The 24,942-nt window shown below is 46.6% G+C and overlaps 1 protein-coding gene across 1 annotated transcript in view; it reads right to left on the bottom strand.

The window, feature by feature from the left end:
- Window positions 1–2,053: 2,053 nt before the first annotated feature.
- The window catches only part of LOC144805815 (uncharacterized), an 80,789-nt gene continuing 57,900 nt past the window's right edge, over window positions 2,054–24,942 (bottom strand). The window contains exon 3 of the mRNA XM_078672293.1: window positions 2,054–4,172. Within this exon, the coding sequence (XP_078528419.1) occupies window positions 2,068–4,172 (2,105 nt within the window). The 3' untranslated portion in view covers window positions 2,054–2,067. The remainder of the gene's footprint in view (window positions 4,173–24,942) is intronic.

Genomic DNA, 24,942 nt, shown 5'->3' with positions numbered 1-24,942 from the left:
TTTAAAAATATTTACACTTTCAGTCATTTTCGAGTTTAGTTACAAACTGCTAGTGGGAAAAACACATGATGTATAAAAACTGATACCAAAAACTTCTTTTTACAATATTTTATGTTTCTTGTTTTTTGTTTTTAAAACAGGCCGTCGATCTTTCATGTGAAAATTATTATAAGGGCCTGACATCACTTCTTGTGATGTCACTACTTGCGACATCATTGTGATTTGCATATGATAATGGGCTCCTTCACTATTTTCCTCATTTGTGCCCTGTTTATTCCATGACATGGTTCTATAGATATTAAAAATAATTATATAAATTCACAGGTATTCAGCCCGTTTCTATGGTGATGTCATACATTGACAAGTTTTCGTCTGCTTCTTCTATTTTTAGGTGAATACAAATCACCTGCCGTTCCCCCTCCTTCCATTTCTTTTTCTTTTTCACCGCCTTTCTTTGTCTCTCTCGCTCTCTGTATCTCTCCCCCTCTCTATCTCCCACACACTCCTGTTAGCTTTAGCTTCATGAATCTCACTGCCACTTCTGGCATTCATATGACAAATCCTGAGGAACATTTCAGGACAAAGGACAATCAGTGTGGAAGACGAGTTGCTCGGAGTGCAACAGATTGTCCTAGCACATATATGCTTTTGATGTGGAATTTCGCTATTTCACCACATTCTTCAAACAGAGTCTGCTGCTAACAGTGGCTCAATTCTGGTAAAAAGAAGAGTTTGGCACGGCAGAAAATGAATAGGGAGAGCCAAGTCGGAGAGGAGCCATGGGTCACACTTAGTTATAAGGCCTGAGACACAAGCTGATCCATCAACCGAAAACAGTGTGTAAAAGATGCAGCAAAAGTTACTTAAAAACAAGGTACATGCTCTGTTATATCTAAAAATAGGTTATTTCTTGAACACCTGTGCTTCGCTTTAGTTCATTACATATACTGCAGTGGCATTTGTTAATAGTAATACATACATTTTACCAATGAAGCTTCCATCTCCTGAGCCCTGACAACATGCCTACTTTGGGTGTGTTGGGTTTATAGGTTCTATCACTAATCCTACAAGATAGCTGAAAATACAGTTGTTAGTCCCAGTATTGTTCAGTGTTGCTTTTACAGGAAGTGTGATCAGGTGTGATTGAATTTTTTTCTTTGTATCTCTTCATCAAATAAAAATCAAGAATGTTTATTTTCTTTTAATCCACATTGTGCTCGCCTTCAAATGTGTATCCTGGTGCATCATGTTGCTTTGCTTTGTGCACGGAAGTGAACAATCTCTGGAAACAAACACTTTTATAACTCTGCAAATACTGTTATCTGTTTTTCTTCTTTACTGCTAGTCGGGTCTTCTATCAAAAGTCCTTCACACTTTCAGCGCCCTTCTATGTTTTTTTCCCTGTGTGTTCGCAGATGACTTTGTAGCTCTGATAATCGACTAAAGGTCTTCCCACATTCATTGCACTTGAATGGTTTTTCTCCTGTGTGAGTTAGCTTATGAGACCTTAATGCTGAAGAGAAGCGAAAACAACTGTCACTTTCACTACAATGATAGGGTTTTCCCCCGTGTGTGTTTGCTGATGACTCCGAAGTTGTGATAACCGACTAAAGCACCTTGCACATTCACTGCATTTGAATGGCTTTTCTCCTGTGTTTGTTCGCTGAAGATTTTGTAGGAGTGATGACGTACTGAAGCCCTTTGCACATTCACTGCACTTGAATTGCTTTTTTCCCCGTGTGTGTTCGCTGATGACTTTTTAGGTCCGATAACTGACTAAAGCACCTTGCACAATCACTGCACTTGAATGGCTTTTCCCCTGTGTGTCTTTGCTGGTGTCTTTGACGGCTTTATAATTGACTAAAGCTCTTCACACATTCATTGCAATGGCATGGCTTTTCCCGTGTGTGTTCGCTGATGTCTTTATAGGTCTGATAATCGATTAAAAATGCTCTTCCCACATTCACACCACTTGAATGGTTTTTCTCCTGTGTGAGTCTGCTGATGATTCCTTAATGCTGAAGAGTCACAAACCTCCTATCACATTCACTACAATGATAGGGATTTTTACCTCGTGTGTGTTCGCTGATGACTTTGTAGGTCTGATAATCGACTATAGCTCGTCACACATTCACTGCATTTAAATTGTTTTTCCCTCGTGTGTGTTTGCTGATGAAATTGAAGGTGTGATGACTGACTAAAGCATTTTGCACATTCACTGCACTTGAATGGTTTTTCTCCTGTGTGTGTTCGCTGATGTCTTCGAAGGCTTGATAACTGACTAAAGCTCTTCAAACATTCACTGCACTTGAATGGCTTTTCCCCTGTGTGTGTTCGCTGATGACTTTGTAGGTCTGATAAGTAACTATAGCGCTTTACACATTCACTGCACTTGAATCGCTTTTCTCCTGTGTGAGTTTGCTGATGACTTTGAAGGCTTGATGAGTGCCTAAAGCACTTTGCACATTCAGTGCACTTGAATGGTTTTTCCCCTGTGTGTGTTCGCTGATGTCTTCGAAGACTTGATAACTGACTAAAGCTCTTCCCACATTCACTGCACTTGAATGGTTTTTCCCCTGTGTGTGTTCGCTGATGACTTTGTAGGTCTGATAAGTAACTATAGCGCTTTACACATTCACTGCACTTGAATCGCTTTTCTCCTGTGTGAGTTTGCTGATGACTTTGAAGGCTTGATGAGTGCCTAAAGCACTTTGCACATTCAGTGCACTTGAATGGTTTTTCCCCTGTGTGTGTTCGCTGATGTCTTCGAAGACTTGATAACTCACTAAAGTACTTTGCACATTCAGTGCACTTGAATGGTTTTTCCCCTGTGTGGGTTCGCTGATGAATTTGGAGGTTTGATAAGTGACTAAAGCTCTTTACACATTCACTGCACTTGAATCGCTTTTCTCCTGTGTGAGTTTGCTGATGATTTTGAAGGCTTGATGAGTGCCTAAAGCACTTTGCACATTCAGTGCACTTGAATGGTTTTTCCCCTGTGTGTGTTTGCTGATGTCTTCGAAGACTTGATAACTCACTAAAGTACTTTGCACATTCAGTGCACTTGAATGGTTTTTCCCCTGTGTGGGTTCGCTGATGAATTTGAAGGTTTGATAAGTGACTAAAGCTCTTTACACATTCACTGCACTTGAAGGGTTTTTCCCCTGTGTGTGTTCGTTGATGTCTTTGAAGGCTCGATAACTCACTAAAGTACTTTGCACATTCATTGCACTTGAATGGTTTTTCCCCTGTGTGTGTTCGCTGATGAATTTGGAGATTTGATAAGCGACTAAAGCTCTTTACACATTCACTGCACTTGAATCGCTTTTCTCCTGTGTGAGTTTGCTGATGACTTTGAAGGCTTGATGAGTGCCTAAAGCACTTTGCACATTCAGTGCACTTGAATAGTTTTTCCCCTGTGTGTGTTCGCTGATGTCTTCGAAGACTTGATAACTCACTAAAGTACTTTGCACATTCATTGCACTTGAATGGTTTTTCCCCTGTGTGTGTTCGCTGATGATTTTGGAGGTTTGATAAGTGACTAAAGCTCTTTACGCATTCACTGCACTTGAATGGTTTTTCCCCTGTGTGTGTTCGCTGATGATTTTGGAGGTTTGATAACTGACTAAAGCTCTTTACACATTCACTGCACTTGAAGGGTTTTTCCCCTGTGTGTGTTCGTTGATGTCTTTGAAGGCTCGATAACTCACTAAAGTACTTTGCACATTCATTGCACTTGAATGGTTTTTCCCCTGTGTGTGTTCGCTGATGAATTTGGAGATTTGATAAGAGACTAAAGCTCTTTACACACTCACTGCACTTGAATCGCTTTTCTCCTGTGTGAGTTTGCTGATGACGTTGAAGGCTTGATGAGTGCCTAAAGCACTTTGCACATTCAGTGCACTTGAATGGTTTTTCCCCTGTGTGTGTTCGCTGATGTCTTCGAAGACTTGATAACTCACTAAAGTACTTTGCGCATTCATTGCACTTGAATGGTTTTTCCCCTGTGTGTGTTCGCTGATGAATTTGGAGGTTTGATAAGTCACTAAAGCTCTTGACACATTCACTGCACTTGAATGGCTTTTCCCCTGTGTGTGTTCGCTGGTGTCTTTGTAGTTCTGATAACCTACTAAAGCTCTTGACACATTCACTGCACTTGAATGGTTTTTGTCCTGTGTACGTGTGCTGATGAAGCTTGAGTAGTGATGACAAACTAAAGCTCTTGCTGCATGTGTATGATTCTTCTTTCTTGGTTAGTGTCTTTGGGTCGGGTATATATTTGTCTATATTACATGACTGTATTTCCTGATGGGCTAACATGGCTGATAACGCACTTGGGGTTTTGTCACACACTTTAAATGTGTGCGGTATTTTACACGTTTGATTTCTGTTTTAATAATAAAATGCAATATCCACCAAATATTTGCCACACTCCTAATATGTAGAAGGTGTCTTTGTATGTGATTGTGCCTTTAGATTGGATTATGGCTATGCACGCTTGCGGGTAAAAATGTATCTTCCTTCTGGCCGGTGCAAATTGGGACAGTCTGTTGTATTGTAGATAGAACTCCTCTTTCCTTTACCCGTCAGTTGTCCGGCTCTGATCTGTTGTGCTCTTCTCTGGTTACTGCTGTTTGTCCAGAAAGAGTTTACAATTCTCCTAGAGCACGGAATGATGGCTTGTCTTCATTTTACAAAACAGAGCACTGCAGTAATCACATCATACCGATCCCATGATCAAAGTTGGTATTGGACACTTGTTTATACAGGAGGTGGTTTGTTATTGTTGTTGCCTTAATTTTCCTAAGGTCATTTCTTTATCTTGTGGCGTGGAGGTGCACAGTTCGGCCTCTTATAATCCCTGAACTGCCCTTGATGCTTCATCCAGGATATGTCAGTTTGTGTGCTGGTTCCTATGTCGCCCACTGTGCTGAATACTGTAGCTCATTATTTCTGCTATTATTGAAGATTTACAGCATTCGCTTCATCATTGATGGTCATTTCATACAGTCGAAGCTTGTTTTCTGCTGGATGTAAAGATATTTAACATTACTAAATTGAAACATAATGGAATGAGAATTCACAATATTTAACTGGTTGTAAAAGACATTTCGGGGGAGATTTACCAAATCTCCACGCAATGCAGCGCAGCCCTCCCCCGCGAGGCTGCGCTGCGTGACAGGGCGGGAGCAGGAGAGCACCATATTTTCAAAGATATGGCTCTCACCTTCCCTTTCCCTTGCGCTGGCACTGATTACAGCGGCCCTGCGCCATGCATACACCTTAGCACCAGAACGCTAGGGTGTGTGTGTGTCAGAGTCGAGCATAGGTTTTGTACAGGAAGGGCACCCTTCCTGTACAAAATACTATGCCAGACACGAGGGAAAGCTTTTCCCATTTTGTATACGTGTTGCACAGTGCAGCATGCATGCTAAGTTAGAAAAGGAAGGACAAATTAAAGTATTTCTCCTTCCTTGCGCCTAGGTTAAAAGGGTGCAGTTTTCTCACGCTAAACCGAATCTGCTGAATTTGGTAAATTGGGTTTAGTGTGAGAAACCTTGGGTGGTTGCACGGGAACGCCCATGCACCCCCCTTGCAATGCCCTCCGGCGCAAAGTAATGCGACGCAGTGCTATGCGCTGCTTAACATTAATTTTACGTTATTTGTCTGAAAGTAAATTAGGAAAAAAGGATTTTGCACTGTCTTGTGCCACTTTTGTGACGAAAACACAGCACAAAATGTTAGTAAATCTCCCCCTTCTTCTTTACCGCCTTTGAAACTTAGCAAGGAATATTTCGGCATACAAAGATATTTAAATAAAAGTTCTGTTGATCAGGTGACATCTTATTAATGTCTGAAAAGGAGGTGATTTATCAGTGTTCACAGAGTAACTGAGCAAAGTAAGGGTGCTCTCGGAGCTCCCAAGTACTTAGTGGTAAAGCTGAAGATAGAAGCACATGGTCAAGATTTAATTTAAACAACAAGAGATTTTAGAACAAGAGATAGATCAGGCTGGGCTGCAAAATTTCCAGTAACTCTTTACGAAGTATACAACAAAAGTAACTCCTTTCACACACTTCTTCTCATTCCTTTCCTATTCACTTAAGATCATCTCAAATACCAACTCCTGTCTTTACTCGCTGTTCATAAGTCACCTTTGACACTTTCAACAGCTCCCTTGGTTCAAGCATTTCTGGTTTCTTCTAACCTGGAAGATTGGAACATTATTGTGAGTTGAGGGGGGTTTCCTATCGACATAACATCTGTCCATTTCCCTGAAACTGGTGAAGCTTACAGCACCTGCTTCTGGACCTAAAAGATAACTTTAATAAGTAAGTCTTTAGTTCTTCCTAGAGTAATGTAAATGTAAATGTTCTGTAAGATGCAGCTCTTTTCGGAGCTTTTGTGTAAAGCAGAATGAGGGGTTAACTGTAAGGCCCGTCCTTTAGATTATACACGCAGATAAGGCAAACAAATGTTGATTCATATAATATAATATTCAGCGAAATCAGTCATTTAGTACTTATAGAGAATCCATTACAACCAATAATTTACCTGACATATCCCACAGCAGATGTGTGCATATTACTCTTTTTCCCCCCTTTTCCACAATTACATGGCATATGGCATGCCGTTGTCCGTTTGGAGCCCAGGATGCCACTTTGTGACTGGATGGGTATTTGGCAGAGCGGGAGGAGGTGTCATTTATCCACAGGTGATGCGCATTTCTACCTTTCCATATTTCTCATATTCAAGTTTACCTAATTTCCTGTCCTTCGACCACTCTGTTGCCCTCTGGCTGCACACTCACTCTGTGGGGTTCATCAGAAGTCAGATAACGGCCTGATAGTCACAAGGCCTGTGACTGCTGTTCTCTGTGCTGTTCTCTGTGCTGCTCTCCCGCTGTCTGTACTTGTTCTGTGCCCGTTTCTTCCCTCTGTTCCCCTCGCTGTCCCTGTGTCTCTCTGCCCGGTTTTCCTTCTGTCCCCCTTGCTGCCCCGTGTCTCTCTGCCCGTTTTTGCCTTTTGTTCCTTAGCTGCCCCTGTAAACCTGTGCCCGTTTTTGCTTTCTGTTCCCTTGTTGCCCCTGTAACACTCTACCGGTTTTTGCCTTCTGTTTCATCGTTGCCCCTGTATTCCTGTTCCCTTTTGCCTTCTGTTCCACTCGTTGCCCCTCTATTTTTGTGCCCTTTTGCATCCTGTTGCCTTTGTTGTCCCGCACCGCTCCTGCTGCTGCGTCACCTGCGGCCCCGCCCCTTGACTGCCCATTCGCTGCCCCTGCCTCCCAGCTGCTCCTCCCTCCCACCTCCCCACATATGCCAGCTGCAGTGCGGCGAGGAGAGCTACCCTTGACCCTACCAGGTAGGTTCCCCCCCCTCTGCAAGGCACCGCCTGTGTGTCCCTGCCCCAGCTGCCGCTGCTGAGGAAGTTCAAGGCCCTCCTCCACCCACAGGCTACCATCTGCGCCTCATCCCTGGTGGCCAGTGGTAGGCCGTAGGTTCGTTCCTCTTCCGCTATATGTTGTATTTTCTGAATTGCCTGTATTGCCTTATTGTCATTGTTGTGCCGCTGACTGCTGTTCTCTGTGCTGCTCTCTGTCCGTCCTGGCTGCCTGTACTTCTTCTGTACTTGTTTCTTCCCTCTGTTCCCCTCGCTGTCCCTGTGTCTCTCTGCCCGGTTTTGCCTTTTGTTCCTTAGCTGCCCCTGTAACCCTGTGCCCGTTTTTGCTTTCTGTTCCCTCGTTGTCCCTGTAACACTGTGCCCATTTTTGCCTTCTGTTCCATTCATTGCCCCTCTATTTTTGTGCCCTTTTGCCTTCTGTTCCCTTGTCATCCCGCACCGTTCCCGCCGCTGTGTCCCCTGTGGCCCCTTACTTTCCATTCGGTGCCCCCGCCTCCCACCTCCCAGCTGCTCCTACCTCCCACCTCCCCATATATGACAATTGCGCGCCAATGGCGCGCCTAAGGCAAGCCCATCTGCGCCGGTCCGTCCCTGGACCGCACCCAGCACCAGAACCCCTGGTCCCCGCACCCGCCACGAGGAACGCCACCACTATGATGCCAGCATTCTGCACACTCTCAACTCTGGACAGACTCACACCTGCCTCAAGGCTGCCCCAAAATGCACACACGGTCCCTTCACCTGCCGGAACTGCAGCAACACCAGTCTCAGAGCCGACGAACCACCCGCCAAGAAAGACCTTAACCACCTCCGATGCATACTGCTGAACACCCGCAAACACGCCGTCGAGCTCTGGGGCCTGCTCGACATAACATCCCCGGACGTCGCCTTCCTGACAGAGACTTGGATGAACGACTCCTCCGCACCCGACATCCCCATAGCCATCCCAGACGGCTACAAGATCACCCGCAGAGACCGCACCAATGGAGTCGGAGGAGGAATCGCCATCGTCCACAAGAACAGCATCAGGGTCTCGACTAGCACCGACAATACTCTCAGCACCACCGAACCAATGCATTTCCAGATCCACACAGACCCCAACTCCACCCTCAGAGGCAACCTCATCTACCGACCCCCCGGACCCCACCCCTAGTTTAGCGACTCCATCGCCGACTTCATCAGCACGCACACCCTGACCTCCAGAGACTACATCCTCCTCGCAGATCTGAACTTTCACCTTGAGAACAACAACTACAAAAACTCCACAACCCTGATCGACAACCTCGTCACAACGCCCACCCACTCCGCCGGCCACACGCTCGACCCTTTCTTCTCCTCAAGCCCGCACGTCTCCTTCAACCACACCACCGAACTCCTCTGGACCGACCACCGCTGCATCCACTTCACCTTCCAGAAACCCATACCACACCACCGCACCCAACAGATCCCCCGCTGCTGCTGGAGCAAAATCACCAAAGACCAACTACGTGCAAACTTCGCTCTCAGCCTACCCACCAAACCCTCCAACACCGACAACGCTGCCCACAGCCTCAGATTCTGGATCGACGATTGCGCCAACACCCTCGGCCTGCCGAATAAACCCCCCCACTGAGACACCAGCAAGAGGGCCAGCTGGTTCCCCCCAGAACTCCTAGCCTCCAAGCAAGCTTGCCGGAAACTAGAGAAGAAATGGAACAGTGAACAGACTCCGGACTGCCACGCAGCACAAAAGGACACCATCCGCAACCATCACCACCTCATCAGGGCTGCCAAGAGGACCTCCTTCAAAGACCGCTTCAACTACAACGCACACAACAGCAAGGAGGTTTTTCAACATAGTGAAGGAACTCTCAGAACCCCAACTCCAACACCAAGGACATCCCGCCGTCGCAAGCCCTGTGCGACTCCCTCGCCACTTTCTTCCACCGCAAGATAGCACATATCCACTACAGCTTCAACACCCATACAGCCCCAAACAAACAGCAACACAACAGACTCTCTGCACACAATCGACCACGATCCCCTGCTAGCCTGGGCCAGCATGAGCATCGATGACATCAAGACAATGAGCACAATCCACTCCGGCTCTCCGTCAGACCCATTCCCGCACCACGTCTTCAACAAAGCAAGCAGCTCCATCGCACACCACCTGCACAACATCATCAATTTCTCCCTCAAGACCGCGACCTTCCCAGAGAGCTGGAAACATGCTTAGATCAATGTCCTACTCAAAAAACCTAAGGCAGACTCAAGAGACCACAAGATCTTCCGGCCCATCTCTCTGCTCCCGTTCCCAAGGTCATCGAGAAGATCATAAACAGACAGCTAACCCGATACCTTGGAAGAAAACAGAATCCTGGACCCTTCCCAGTCAGGGTTACACAGCAACCACAGCACTGAGACCGCCCTCATCACCGCCACCGACGACATCAGGACCCTGCTGGACAACGGTGAGACCGCAGCACTCATCCTCCTAGATCTCTCCGCCGCCATCGACACCGTCTGCCACCGCACACTACGCACATGCCTCCACGCTGCAGGGGTTCGAGACAAGGCTCTGGAATAGACCACCTCCTTCCTCTCAGGCAGAACCCTGAGCGTCCGCCTCCCCCCATTCTGATCTGTAGCCTCCGAGATCCTCTGCGGCGTACCACAGGGATCCTCCCTCAGCCCGACACTGTTCAACATTTACATGGCCCCGCTCGCACACGTAGCCCGACAGCATGAACTCAACATATTCTCCTACACCGACAACACTCAACTGATCCACTCCCTCACCAAGGACCCCATCTCGCCATAGCAAACCTCCACGAAGGAATGAAGGCCGTCGCCGACTGGATTAAGATCAGCTGTCTGAAGCTGAACTCAGAAAAGACGGAGGTCCTCATCCTCGGCGCCAACCCTTCAGCCTGGGACGACTCTTGGTGGCCGACGGCACTGGGGGCAGTCCTGACAATCACCGACCACAAATCCAACCTGGGAATCATCCTCGACTCAACGCTCTCAATGACCAAGCAATTCAACTCCATCTCCTCCTCTTGCTTTAACACCCTCCGCATGCTCCGCAAGATCTACAGATGGATCCCGACAGATACAAGAAAGACAGTCACCCAGGCCCTTGTCAGCAGCAGACTCGACTACGGAAACGCCCTCTACGCGGGAGCCCCAACCAAGCTCATCAAACGACTACAACGCATCCAAAATGTCTCAGCACGACTGATCCTCGACGCCATGACCACATCACCCCCCACCTGAGAGACCTGCACTGGCTCCCCGTCAAAAGGAGGATATCCTTCAAGCTCCTCATCCACGCACACAAGGCACTCCACAAGACCGGCCCAGCCTACCTCAACAGACGACTTTCCTTCTACATCCCCAACCGCCAGCTATGCTCCGCCGACCTCTCACTCGCCACTGTCCCGCGCATCCGAAGAACAACCACCGGCGGGAGATCCTTCTCCCCCCTCACCGTCAAGACATGGAACACCCTCCCACTGAGCCTACGACAGACTCAAGACCTGCTCACCTTCAGGAGGATAAACAAGACCTGGATGTTCGATCAGTAGCAGCCAACCCAGCGCCTTGAGACCCTCGCAGGTATGCAGTGCGCTTTACAAATGACTGATTGATTGACTGATTGATTGATTGAAGGCCATGGATCTCACTTCTTGTACAACAATTATTGCAGACATAGGGCCTAGTTAGGAATTTGTCCAACAGAGTATTGCCTCAAAACTAGAGGTGGCTGAGGAATTCTGCTCTGCCGGCAGACCTCGCAAAGATTTGCCCACACAGTTCCCCAAAAACTCCTCAAAGTGATGCAGAACGGAGTTTTTCTTCTCAAGCGGCTCGCCAATGGTAAGGTGACGAGTGCTTGTGAGAAAATATAACGCGCTAGACCTCCTCCTGGTGAGATTTCTCACTGCGGAAAGTCGCGGCAGGTCGCGACCACTCGAGTGTAGAAATCTCTAATTTTTGTTGATAAAGCTGCCACTTGATTAGAATGTCAATTAGAGTAGCAGAAAGCAGCAGCGCCCTCTTGTGCGACCCATAGTGCTGTTCGCGCTGATTTTACAGTGCGGGAAAAACTCCTGGCACAAAAAATCAGCGAGAGTAGTGCAACTTAGAAACTCTGCCACTAGCGCAAGTTTTCAGAGTGCGGCGGGTTTCCCTGGCACTTCGTGGAGTTCAGCGGACTAAAACTCTGCGAACTACACCAAGGCCTAATCAAAATGTGATAGATATCCTGTCTGCCTTATTATAAGTGCCATAAGATGTAATACATTTTTATTGGGCGGGCAGGATACCTGTCACATTTGTGATGGAGTAAACCATCCGCTGAAATCTAAATCAGGCCTTTGGTGTACATTATGTCCAGTGTGGCTAGCTGGGCTAGAAGGATCTTGTTGTTTGTCGGTCTCTCACTGCTGTGAGGTCACCGCCAGGCAGAACTTCAGTCAGCCGCGCCTTTTGCAGGTCTTCCTTTCTAGGCAGGACTTCTGTCAGCTGTGCCTTGTGCGGATCTTCATTCCAGGCAATGACTTCTTCCAGCTGCGCCTTGTGCGGATCTTCCTTCCAGCCAGGACCTATGTCAGCTGCGCCTTGTGCAGATCTTCTTTTCAGGCTGCAGCTTCTATCAGCTGCTCCTTGTGCAGATCTTCCTTCCAGGCAGGACTCTGTCAGCTGTGCATTGTGCAGATCTTCCTTCCAGGCAGGACTTCTGTCAGCTGCTCCTTGTGCATAGCTTCCTTCCAGGCAGGACTTCTGTCAGCTGTGCCCTGCGCAGATCTTTCTTCCAGGCAGGACTTCTGTCAGCTGTGCATTGTGCAGATCTTACTCCCAGGCTGTACTTCTTTCAGCTGCATCTTGTGCAGATCTTCATTCCAGGCAGGAATTCTGAATTCTGTCAGTCGTGCCTCGTGCAGATATTCCTTCCGGGGGGAGGGGGGCTTATTTCAGTTGTGCCTTGTGCAGATCTTCCTTCCAGGCAGGACTTTTCTCAGCTTTGCCTTGTGCAGATCTTCCTTCCAGGCAGGACTTCCGTCAGCTGCGCGTTGTGTAGATCTTCCTTCCAGGCAGGGGCTTCTGTCAGCTGCGCCTTGTGCAGATCTTTCTTTCAGGCAGGACTTCCATCAGCTGCGTGTTGTGCAGATCTTCCTTCCAGGCAGGGGCTTCTGTCAGCTGTGCCTTGTGCAGATCTTTCTTTCAGGCAGGACTTCTGTCAGCTGCGCCTTGTGCAGATCTTCCTTCCGGGCAGGACTTCTGTCAGCTGTGCCTTGTGCAGATCTTCCTTCCAGGCAGGGCTTCTGTCAGCTGTGCATTGTGCAGATCTTACTCCCAGGCTGTACTTCTTTCAGCTGCATCTTGTGCAGATCTTCATTCCAGGCAGGAATTCTGAATTCTGTCAGTCGTGCCTCGTGCAGATATTCCTTCCGGGGGGAGAGGGGCTTATTTCAGTTGTGCCTTGTGCAGATCTTCCTTCCAGGCAGGACTTTTCTCAGCTTTGCCTTGTGCAGATCTTCCTTCCAGGCAGGACTTCCGTCAGCTGCGCATTGTGTAGATCTTCCTTCCAGGCAGGGGCTTCTGTCAGCTGCGCCTTGTGTAGATCTTTCTTTCAGGCAGGACTTCCGTCAGCTGCACGTTGTGCAGATCTTCCTTCCAGGCAGGAATTTTGAATTCTGTCAGTCGTGCCTCATGCAGATATTCCTTCCGGGGGGAGAGGGGCTTATTTCAGTTGTGCCTTGTGCAGATCTTCCTTCCAGGCAGGACTTTTCTCAGCTTTGCCTTGTGCAGATCTTCCTTCCAGGCAGGACTTCCGTCAGCTGCGCGTTGTGTAGATCTTCCTTCCAGGCAGGGGCTTCTGTCAGCTGTGCCTTGTGCAGATCTTTCTTTCAGGCAGGACTTCTGTCAGCTGCGCCTTGTGCAGATCTTCCTTCCGGGCAGGACTTCTGTCAGCTGTGCCTTGTGCAGATCTTCCTTCCAGGCAGGGCTTCTGTCAGCTGTGCATTGTGCAGATCTTACTCCCAGGCTGTACTTCTTTCAGCTGCATCTTGTGCAGATCTTCATTCCAGGCAGGAATTCTGAATTCTGTCAGTCGTGCCTCGTGCAGATATTCCTTCCGGGGGGAGGGGGGCTTATTTCAGTTGTGCCTTGTGCAGATCTTCCTTCCAGGCAGGACTTTTCTCAGCTTTGCCTTGTGCAGATCTTCCTTCCAGGCAGGACTTCCGTCAGCTGCGCGTTGTGTAGATCTTCCTTCCAGGCAGGGGCTTCTGTCAGCTGCGCCTTGTGCAGATCTTTCTTTCAGGCAGGGGCTTCTGTCAGCTGCGCCTTGTGCAGATCTTTCTTTCAGGCAGGACTTCCGTCAGCTGCGCGTTGTGTAGATCTTCCTTCCAGGCAGGGGCTTAACAATCATTTACAGGGACAACCTCAATGCCTCCTTTGAGACATTACCGGCCGCCTCTGATTATGAAGCACGTGCATATAAAATTCCTCTTTCTAATCGTTACTCCTTAAATGGTGTACTTATTTACTGCCCCCCAAAAGCTAGGACAGCCTTCTTAAATAGTAACAATCAGCTCTAGGACATTAAATCAAATTCCCTCGATTTCACTCTACTCGGTGACTTCAATTTCCATCTTGAAAATTCTGCGGATAAAGATAGGATTTATCTCTCAGACCCTGGGGCAAGTCTCGGTCTCACCCCGTTAGTGACGGCTCCGACACACTCAGCCGGCCACTTAGTAGATGGTATTTTCTCAGACAATCCCTCTCTTCAAGTCACTACTGCTCGTCCACTTCTCTGGTCAGACCATCGTGCAGTTATGCTTCAACCGAATTTGGAAGCGGATGTTCTCAGTGTTCATCCGCAGCTGCTGAGGTCCTGATGCCGCTCCTGGGATAAAATGACTCCTGAACTATTGATGGCACAGCTCACTCAATCTTTGCCTGAGATTACTGCAGATTTAGATGCAGCCACGGACGTATATCATCAGTGGATTGATTCCAGTCTCCATTCGTTTGCTCCATTTAAAAATCAGAAAAATAATAGACTTTTTCTCTCCGAACCTTGGTTTGACGAGAACCTTAGAGCTCACAAACAAGCTGCAGAAGGCTAGAAAGGAAACGGCGCATCCACTATGATCCCTGTGATGAGATCCCTACAAGCAGGCCATTCGGGCAGACCAGGCAGGACTTCTGTCAGCTGTGCCTTGTGCAGATCTTCCTTCCAGGCTGTACTTCTGTTAGCTGCGCCTTGTGCAGATCTGCCTTCCAGGCAGGACTTCTGTCAGCAGTGCCTTGTGCAGATCTTCCTTCCAGGCAGGACTTCTGTCAGCTGCGCCTTGTGCGGATCTTCCTTCCAGGCTGGACTTCTGTCAGCTGTGCCTTGTGCGGATCTTCCTTCCAGGCTGGACTTCTGTCAGCTGCGCCTTGTGCGGATCTTCCTTCCAGGCTGGACTTCTGTCAGCTGCGCCTTGTGCGGATCTTCCTTCCAGGCTGGACTTCTGTCAGCTGTGCCTTGTGCGGATCTTTCTTCCAGACAAGGGCTTCTTTCCTCAATGATCAGTTCAAAGGTCAGGAGAGGTAGAACTGGTCTAGAGCATCTTCTTTATTGCAGTTAAACTGGTCAAGCCACAGAGCTGGAGCTCTGAGATGAAGGAGAGTCTGGATATTCCAAGCTCCGTAGAACATTAAGACAGTTCTACCGCATCCACCACACACTACAAGACTCCAAGAGTCAGCGCTACAAGTGCTGCTCCAAGGTTTAATTCAACCACTGTATCTGAACATCCCCTGACAAATGCTAACTAGAGAATAAACATCCTGCCTGCAACAGCAGAGCGCAGACAGCTTTTCAAAACCTCAAGGTACATGGACTTTCTCTATCTGTCATAAATGAAGATGTTAAACCTTGGCAACATCAATCCCCTTTGGACAAGGTCCTCCATTTTGCTATCAGAATGTAACTCCTCCTGCGCAGACACAAACCCTCAAGTCTGTATTGCATGAAGCTCGGTGATTCTCACCCAAAAGAAGGCCCTTCACAAATTGCTGACATTTTCTTACACCCCCTGGACAGCCGTGGTAACACACAGACCAACTACACCCCCTCAGCGATCACCCGTCCATCTGCCAGGATCAAGACTCAGATCTTTCAACCTTCTCTGTTACTGTCTTTGGACCGGCCCATCTCTGAGATTCATGGAAGCGCCACCCTCAGTGAGCTCAGAGTTGCCTTTCAAAACCATATCATGAGAGTGGAAGAAAAGAACTTTCCCAGGAGTGTTGTTGATGCGTTGCCAGGAGTGTTCCCGGCAGGTACATTCCTGGTGCAGTTGGGTAAGTGGTGAATAAATCTTACCCTTAGACCACCGATGACACGAAAGTTTGAATACCACATAGACATTGCCCTTTGGGGGGTGGGGTTACACAACACCCACTCTCATGGACTATTCACCAGAATGTAATGTGGCCAAATAATAACCTTTGGAAAAAGTAGTTCTGCGTTCATCAGACTTAAACTGTTTAGTAGTAGACAAATCCTACTCTGTCTGTGCCTCTGTCCCCTGATCTGACATTGTGTGCACCTCAAAGGAGCCTGGATGGAAGAAATAAACAGCAAAGGAACGTTCCCAGCACAAACCACCAGCATGGATTTCAATCACTCATTCAGAGCTGCTTAACTGCAGGTCTCCGCACTGCATATCAGCATCTCTAAAGGCAAACACTGTGGAAGCAAAGGGAGGGGGAGAGCCCTATGATCCTCTAGAGCCTAGGCCGCTCACTAGAAAACAACGACGAAGTACAGGACTCTAACAGAATAAACCGATCCAACTCAAATATGAGGTCAACGTATTATTTATCGCCTTAATGGTGCAAAAGTCACTCTGGAATGGAATCAATACTATTCGAATAATCAATGTTTGATTTATAATAGAGGCATTGCTGTGCTTCAATAAAAGAAATCAGCGGCAACAATAGCTATTCTCACAACAAAGTGTACTTATTTCAAGTTTGGTTTGCATATTTTACAACAAAGGTATAAAGCGACAACTGATAGACAACATTATAAAGCTTACCGACTTGCCTTATAAAGGTTACTGGTATTTTTAGAACAACACAAAGGTTAAGGAGAAGCAGAAGTATAAAGGTAGACAGTGTATCCGCAAAGGTGGACAATAACCCCTTATTAATAGTGACCACATAACAACAGTCTCCAGGTAGGAGTGACTAATTACAAAAGACCTGCAAATACGGTGAACGACTACAGCGCATCAAACTGTGACTGTGACATTAAGCTATCGAAACATTTGAATTCTGCATTTGCTCTTCTCGTTAGGTCTTGATCCTGAAAGATATAGGCTGATGGGTTTCGGGCTTGTGCTTTATACACGCTTCAGGACTTCGCGGAACGAATGTCACCCAAACATCGCACCATTTGAGGAGGCCATTGGGGTGAGAGTTGGCCACGTAAAATGGAGCGCCATGATAAAAGAACTGTTTGAAGAAGCACTGGGGTTACCAGCTTCTCAAAAGGGCATGTCCTCTGTTTCGATAGCTGTCCAGAGGGCCAGAGATCTGGGTGGGACCACAAATGTAAGCAATGGCCCGGAGCCGCCATGGCTAACTTGTAACTCCTGGGTCAGTTTGCTTGTGTGGTTGCGGCAAAGAATTGTAGTATGCTGATATGGTTGGGTTGGGTTGCGAACACGATCCACAAACTGGCATGTGGACACTCACTTCGGGATCCTTGCTGCCTGGCAGCTCCTGCCACCCAACGAGCAGGTCTTTTATAGCTGAGATGTGTGCGCCCTGCCAGGCTGTTCCAGTTGTGCTGGCATCACCGAGCTGCACTAGATGAGTGCAGACAATGGAGCAGACCACCCGAGGGAGCAACAAACCTGGAGGTTCATGGTGACAAAGAGTAATTCTTTTTAAGATTACTGTGAGGGTGTTACCAGTACTTCTTTAATGCAGTATTTTCATGGAAACCTTAAAAAAAGGTTAACACTTGCTACAGTATGATTGCGGGTACTAAAAAAGTAACATCTGATAGCACAGTAAGAAATATCACGTTCTCTCTTTTTGCAAATTATGCTCGACTGATCTTATACTCTGTACAGCACATCCTATAATTTGTGTAGCCTATTTTATATTTTGTTTAATTCTTTCTTTAAACTATTGGCTTTCCTATTCAAAGTGCTGTCTCTCACAGGCAGAGACGTCCTAGCACTGTAAAAATATACAAGTCACTATTCCCTAGTGCACCAACCAGGATTCAAATTAGCAACCCTCCAGTTTGAGATGAAGACATCAGAAATTATACCACTAAGCCCAGTGCCCCAGGCGATCTGAATGGCGTTTGAGTTGAGCCCATTTACGTAAACGCAGGCCATAGGCTGGGTGCTCAGCAGCTTCATACGTGATCTCAAACTCCCTGACATACCAAGCAGCCTAAAGCCGCCTAAACATCTCGATCATAAAAGGCTACTCCAGGGAGTCAAACGCCTTATCGGCATCAGCTGACTTCATGTTTGGGTTTACGTAATGCAGCACTGCGAATACTGCGAATACCGTCCGTAGATGAACCGCTGTGGATTTATGTGGGATAAATCGCAGCTCTACAGGGGAGACTATTTTCTCTAGTAGGAGGGATAGCCGAGTCGCATCACCTCAGGCAGGAATTTATTATCATTGTTGTGCAGTGGCAGAGGGCCGTGGTGCAAGTTGCTGGTCTAGTCCTGAGCTCCTGGACACAGGCGTGAGGTATAGACCAGCTGTGAAGTGCGCCGGTTGATTTTAGAACCGAGGCACTTCACCAACGGATTTTCAGAGATTAGTCACGTTCTTTCTGTAGTCTAGCTAGATAGAAATAGTGCAATTTTCTGCCAGGCTTAGGCGCAGGTTAGAGCACTTCGGTGCGTCAGTTAATTTAAAGTAAATAGGAAAAAAGAAATATAAAGAGAAGAATTAATACTTACCCATTGAATACTTCAGTTCCTGATTTCTTCGTTGCTTGGTTGACAGCGGAGGCTCCAGAAAGTTTCTAAGAAGAATTCAGAAGATAAGAAAGTAAGGCAGAGAGTGAACGAACAAATGAGTGAAAAAGGATAAATGAACCCACAGAGTTAAAGAGTGCTAAAATGTTGTTTATAATGCAGGTTACCAAAGAAAAAAATAGTTATATCGGAGAATAGATGAGGAGCAAAACCCATAGGCACTCTGGGTAAGGAAAGAGAGAGAGAGAGAGAGAGAGAGAGAGAGAGAGAGAGAGAGGGGGTTAGAAAGTGGAGAAGGAATTGAAGGAAATTAGTAATGGTGTGCTTTTATGTTACTGCGATTTCCACTCATGTTTGAAGAGAGAGAGGGAATAAGAAAGGCATAAAATGGAGTACGGAAGAAAGGAAGAAACAGAGTGGAAGAGCCAGAAGGTCAGGCAGTCTCTTCTCTGTCCTATTCCCCTTTCCTCCGGCTGGGTTCGCACGACAACTAATTAACTGTTCAGTTGGTGGCTGGGCTGTGGGAAAACCAATGGTGGAATTTGGAAACTCTCATCATTCTGCTCCTGGGACTGTTGGCACTGTGAGTAACCACGACCCTTGACAGAGTGAAGTGCCCACGTCAATACTCACCCGAGCAGAATGGCTAAAGGGTTCAATTAAAATAATGTAGGAAATATTCTTAAGGAGATTCAACAAGAGTTGATAGGAGTCAGGGAGAAAAATTAGGTAATCAAATTTGAAATGAAGGCCCAAATTTTCTTAACTCAGTGCTCGTTGTACGTCTTGTGTCGGCCCACTGTGTTCCCAGATGCACAATCTTGTATAGCTTTCATCTTGTTGTAGCTCATTGGAGACGCAGCTTCGTGGTCACTGCCCCTGGTCACCCAAGACTCACCAATTTTATATAACTTTGAGGAATTCAAGAAAGAGTTTTTGCCAATTTTTCATCGTCGGAAGGAGGCACAGGCTACGGATAATGAATTACTGGAGTTGAGGCAAGGGAATCGAGAGCTTGTCACTTACCTGGCCCAATTTAACAAACTTGTTGTCGAAACTGAATGGCTGGAGGCCAAAAGGGCAACCTTGTTCTATCGGTGTTTGAAAGATGACTTAAAGGATGCTTTGTCACAGATCCCAAATTGCCCTACAGAAGTTTCAGCTTTGATTGATCTCGTTTTAGAGATAGACTATCGACAAACGGAAAGAGGGGGTGAAAGATTACGTGAATTTTGGCCCAGTGTACCACACTTAGACCGGGTCAGAGCAGAGGTTGTAAAATCTGGTGATAATTAACATGGAGTCGAACCTATGCAAATTGGAACTATTAGAGGCCCCCTTTCCAAAGAAGAGAAAGAAAAGCATTGACAGAATAATCTATGGCTTTATTGTGGTATCAGTGGACATTTTGTAAAAAAGGAATGTCCCAAGAAGCCAAAAACCTTCAAGAAGGAAAACTCTCTGCACCACCAGTAGAAGGAGTTGGGCTGGTGGTTGCTAACAAGGATACAACTCCAATTTCTCATCAAGTGGCCAATACTCTACAATCTTCCGATCCGCACCTCATTCTGACGATGACCCTAAGATCTTGAGACAGAGTTCTTTCAGGAGTGGCCGTGATGCTGGACTCCGGTGCTACAGGGAACTTTTGTCACCTCAAATATGCCTCGAAAATTGGTCTGAGGCATTACCTAAAAATAGAAGTAAGGCAGTTAGTGCTGTTGAGGGTATGAGGGTACAAATGCATCTTCTGGCCCAATAACCAGTCACGCACAAGTTGTGGAACTTGTCTCTGTCGAAGGTAAAAAGGAATAGATTCAATTTACCTTGATCTATGCTCCGCAGTTTGGAATCATCCTGGATTTGCCTTGGTTAACTGAACACAACCCAACAATTAACTGGAGTGAACAAACCGTGAAGTTTAACTCAAGTTATTGTTAGAAGAATTGCTTCAGAGAAAAGCAGAAAGAGTAAGATGGAAATCCAGCAGCTTTATTATGCGAGCAAAAGATGATGGTGTGTGAGGTGCAAACTGTGAGTCTTCCGGTAGAATATCAAGAGTTTGCTGAAGTTTTCAGTGAATTGGAATCAAAGAAGTTGCCCTCACATCGGTCGTATGACTGCAAAATTCGATTTGGAACCTTGATCTAACCTTCCTTGCAGCCAAATGTATGCGCTTACTGAAGCTGAAAACCAGCATCTTAAAGATTGCATTCAGAAATACTTAGAAAACGGGTTCATACGACAATCACAGTCCCCCGTTTCTTCACTATTATTTTTCGTTCCGAAACGTGATGGAGATCTGAAAACGTGTATGGATTATTGTGCCTTGAACAAGATTACAATAAAGAATCGTTATGCTCTTCCCCTGATTTCAGTCCTTCTAGATCAACTAAAAGATGCCAAAATCTTCATGAAGTTAGATTTACAGGGGGTGTGCCATTTAATTTGAATGAGAAGTGGAGACGAATGGAAAACAGCATTCATAACAAAGTATGGTTTATATGAGTACCAAGTGATGCCCTACAGTTTGAGCAACGCTCCTGCAGCGTTCCAGTACTTAATTAATTATGTCCTGAAGGAGTTCATTGATCAATGCACGATTGTTTACATCGAAAACATTTTCATTTATTTCTCATCAGAAGAAGATCAGCAACAGGTCAAAAGAGTATTGCATTGCCTGAAGGAAAGCGAGCTTCACGTAAAACTTAAAAAGTGCGCTTTTGGAGTGAAACCTGTGGATTTCTTGGGATTTGTAATTGCTCCAGAAGGTCTTACCATGGATGCTAAAATGAATAAGGCATCCTTAAATCGGCCTCCTCCAACCTCTGTGAATGAAATTCAGAGGTTAATCGGGTTTGGAAATTTCTATCGCAGATTCATTCAAGAATTTTCCCTGACGGTACCTCCAATTACTAAATTGCTACAGAAAGGAGTACCTTTTTAATGGTCTGCCGAGGCAGAAGATGCTTTCCAGTTCCTGAAGAAGAGTTTTGTCCACTGCGCCAATTCTGCTGCATGCGGATCCTACGCAACCGTTTTACCTGGAGACTGATCCTTCTAAACAGGCCATCGGAGAGGTACTTTCACAGAGACACTATGAGACCGAACAGTTGCATCCGGTGGCATATTACTCTAGAGAATTGCAACCAGCGGAAATAACTGATACTATTTCGGATAAAGAACTCCTCACTTTCAAAGATGCCTTCCAAGAATGGCGACATTACCTTCTCAGAGCAAAACGTGGTGACGGTATTCACCAATCACTGGAATCTTCAGTTTCTGAAGTGTACCAGAATGCTCACACCATGCCAACTTAGGGGGTCCCTGAGTTTGGCCAATTATGACTTTGTAATAATTATCGGCTGGGAAGAAATAATTGGAAGGTAGATGCCTTGTCTCGCATTGACACAGATGGAAGAAAGAGTCCCATTAGAGATTGTTGGACTTAGCCCTTTATGCAGGGTCATCCATGAACTTTTTGCCTTCCTCCTGTATTTTGTCTGACCTGTTTTTATTGGTTTAATGACTCTGGGCACTTTACCACTGCTGATTAGTGCTTAAGTGCATATGCTCTCCCTATTATAAATTAATGTATTAATCAGTGGTTCCATGTTTGGCTATTTGGTGTATTTATCAGACCCTAGTCTAGTGTACTAAGTGTGCCTAGGGCGTGTAATTCCAAATGCTGCTGTTGGGCTTGCAGCACTGGTTGTGCCACCCACAGAAGCGGCCTTGTAAAATGTGTATAAGGTCTGCCATTGCAGAGCCTGTGTGCAGTGTGGTACTCTCATGTTGACTGGGAAAGTGCACCCACTTGCCAGTCCCTAAACCTTCCCCTTTCTTCATATCAGACAGCCCTAGGGTAGGCAGGGTGCATGGTCAGTATAAGGTAGGACAAGCCCTGATGTGTGTGGCATGTCCTAATAGTGAATTACAGCCATTTTTGTTTTATCACTATTGCAAGGCTACCTGTTTTCCATAAGCCAGAATGGGCTGTTAGAATTGTTACATTTTATAATCCTAACTGACTCAGAGAACATGGTAGAAATTCGAGTTTAGTATGCCTGAACTCAGAATAATAAAAATACATCTTTTGTGAAGTTGGTTTTAATATTCTGTGTTTGCAAATACCACTTTTAGAAAGTAGGTATTTGCTTGCCTAACGTTTCAAGCCTGCCTCTCCTAGGTTGTGTATTCCTTTGTCTGATTTTGTGAGTGACAGTGCTGGGGGATTCTGAGAGACAGGATGAGTAACCGAGTGGTGAATAGAGAGATCTGCATCTAGATGGGAGGGAGGAATTGCACCTCAACTCTGAATAGGGCGGTGCCTGCCTTCCACAATGCTGACTCCACCTCCTGGGAAGCGGCTGATGTCCCTGCCCTGCACACTGAAAGAAGAGTAGGAGTCCTGTAAACAAAGTGCTCCAGGACTGTACTTGCCTTCCACAATGCTGGCTCCCCTTCCTGTGGGGCGTCTGATGTGCATGCCCTGTACTGTGAAAGGAAAGGAGAAGTCTGGTAAACAGAGTGCTTCAGAACTGGTTTGGACTGGGCAGAGGCCTCTCTCCCCTCAGAGAACAAAGGATTTTGGGGTATAAATATTGAGACCCTGATCCCATGAAATTAGATCACTTTGGACTACAAAAAAAACTTTTACTGAGGAGAGGAACCTGAAGAAACTGACAAGAGACTATTCCCAAGCTGAAGTGCTGCTTGGGGGATTGGCCTGCAGTGGTGGCCTTACTGCCAGAGGAAGGAGAAATAAACTCTGTGTACTTTGCTTTCAACTTGTGAAGGATCTCCAAGGGCTTGGAAAAGAGCTTGCCTCCTGCTGACGTCTCAGGGACAACAGACTTCACCCCCAGCTCCCCAGAGTTCTTGTGGAAGTACCTGCTGCTGTTTTGGGCCTTCTGAGGAACTGCGTGTCGCAAGGAGCTGGAAGCAACTCTCAATGAGAAGAGGCGTGTCGCAGTCGCTGTGCCTGCAGTCGCAACTCCGAAGGAGGGTGTCAGCGCTGGAACTGTCGCACTGCACCGCATCGGAGAGAAGCGTGTGGCAACAAAGAGGAAGCGTGTCGCCGTCGCTGCTGCTACTGTCTCAACTCTGAAGGAGGGTGTCACCACTGTAGTTGTCGCTTTGAACCGCATCAGGAGAAGAATCTCGCAACAAGGTCGGAGCATGTCGCCGTCGCTGTGCCTGCCGTCGCAACTCCGAAAGAGGGTGTCGCCGCTGGAACTGTCATATTGCACCGCATCGACCAAGAGCACCTCGCATCCCCCGAGAAGCGTGCCACGGTTGGAGCTGCTGCCTGCGCATCTTGGATGTTGCCGCTGTACTTGTCGCATCGTCTGGAAGCTCCACGCATCGTGGGTGAAGAGCGTCACCGCTGGAGCTGCTGCCGTCGCTTCTTGGATGTTGCCGCTGTAGTCCACGCATCGAACCGAGATCTTCTCGCATCCCCAAGAAGCATGCCGCATCTGGAAGATCTTCATGTCTTTATTTCTTTGCACCTGAACTTTGCCGCATTTCCCATCGCTGCGACATTACTTGTCGTGGAAGCGCAACGCAACCTAAGGTACATTGACGCAGAGTTTCACATCTAAGAACTGAACTGAACTAAGCTTAAATCTACCATCTTAAAGTAATCATAGTGTGTATTTTTTTGTTTATGTTCTTGTGGTAACACTATATAAAGTCTACTTTTTTTATATAAACCATGTGTGGTGTCCATTTGTAGTGTTGTCACTGGGTTACTGTATGTGGTCACAACTGCTTAACTTCCAATGCCTCAGAAATAAGCCTTTACTGCTTGTGCCAAGCTACCTAGAGGGTGATCAGGGGTTATTTTAGGAGTGTAATCCCCTTGTACTGACTAGAGGAGAGGGTCCCTCACAAGTACCTACCTGTGCCAACCAGAGACCCCCAGATCTAACAAAGATCAAAAGATAATTCTTGAAACTTAGATCGTTGGAGCCACTAGTGAGAAAACTGTCGTAGACAGGGTCAATGAAGCCTTAACTTCTGAAGAAATGCGGACCTGGGCAGAGAAGGAGTCAACTCAAGAAATTGTCGATGGATTACCGTTTCATTCCAAGGCCTTGTACTTACCAATCAAAGAACTTCAACAACAAGCATTGATCGACTGTCATGACAGTCCATTGGCTTGTCACCCTGGAATCCATCACACAGAGGAGTTGTTAAGGAGACAGTTTTGGTGGCCAGGGTTGTCCAAAGATGTTTGAGTTTATGTGGAAGTCTGTGAGATTTGTGCAATGGGGAAGACAGATAAGTTGGCTCCTCTGGGTTTATTGAGACCTTTGCCTACCCCTCCATTTTCCTGGCACACTGTGACTATGGATTTGATTGTTGAATTGCCTTCTAGTCAGGGATTCAGTTCAGTATTAGTCATAGAAGAAGCCTTCTAAAAAATGGAGCATTGTGTTGCCCAGAAAGGGAAGTCAACTGCAAAACAAATAGCCACACAATTCAATCAAAGTGTTAAGATACATGGCATTCCAAAGGTATTGATCACAGATCTGGAT

This window comes from Lissotriton helveticus (assembly GCF_964261635.1).
Source record: "Lissotriton helveticus chromosome 1_1 unlocalized genomic scaffold, aLisHel1.1 SUPER_1_unloc_27, whole genome shotgun sequence".
Classification (NCBI taxonomy): domain Eukaryota; kingdom Metazoa; phylum Chordata; class Amphibia; order Caudata; family Salamandridae; genus Lissotriton; species Lissotriton helveticus.
This window is presented reverse-complemented; position numbering and strand designations above follow the sequence as displayed.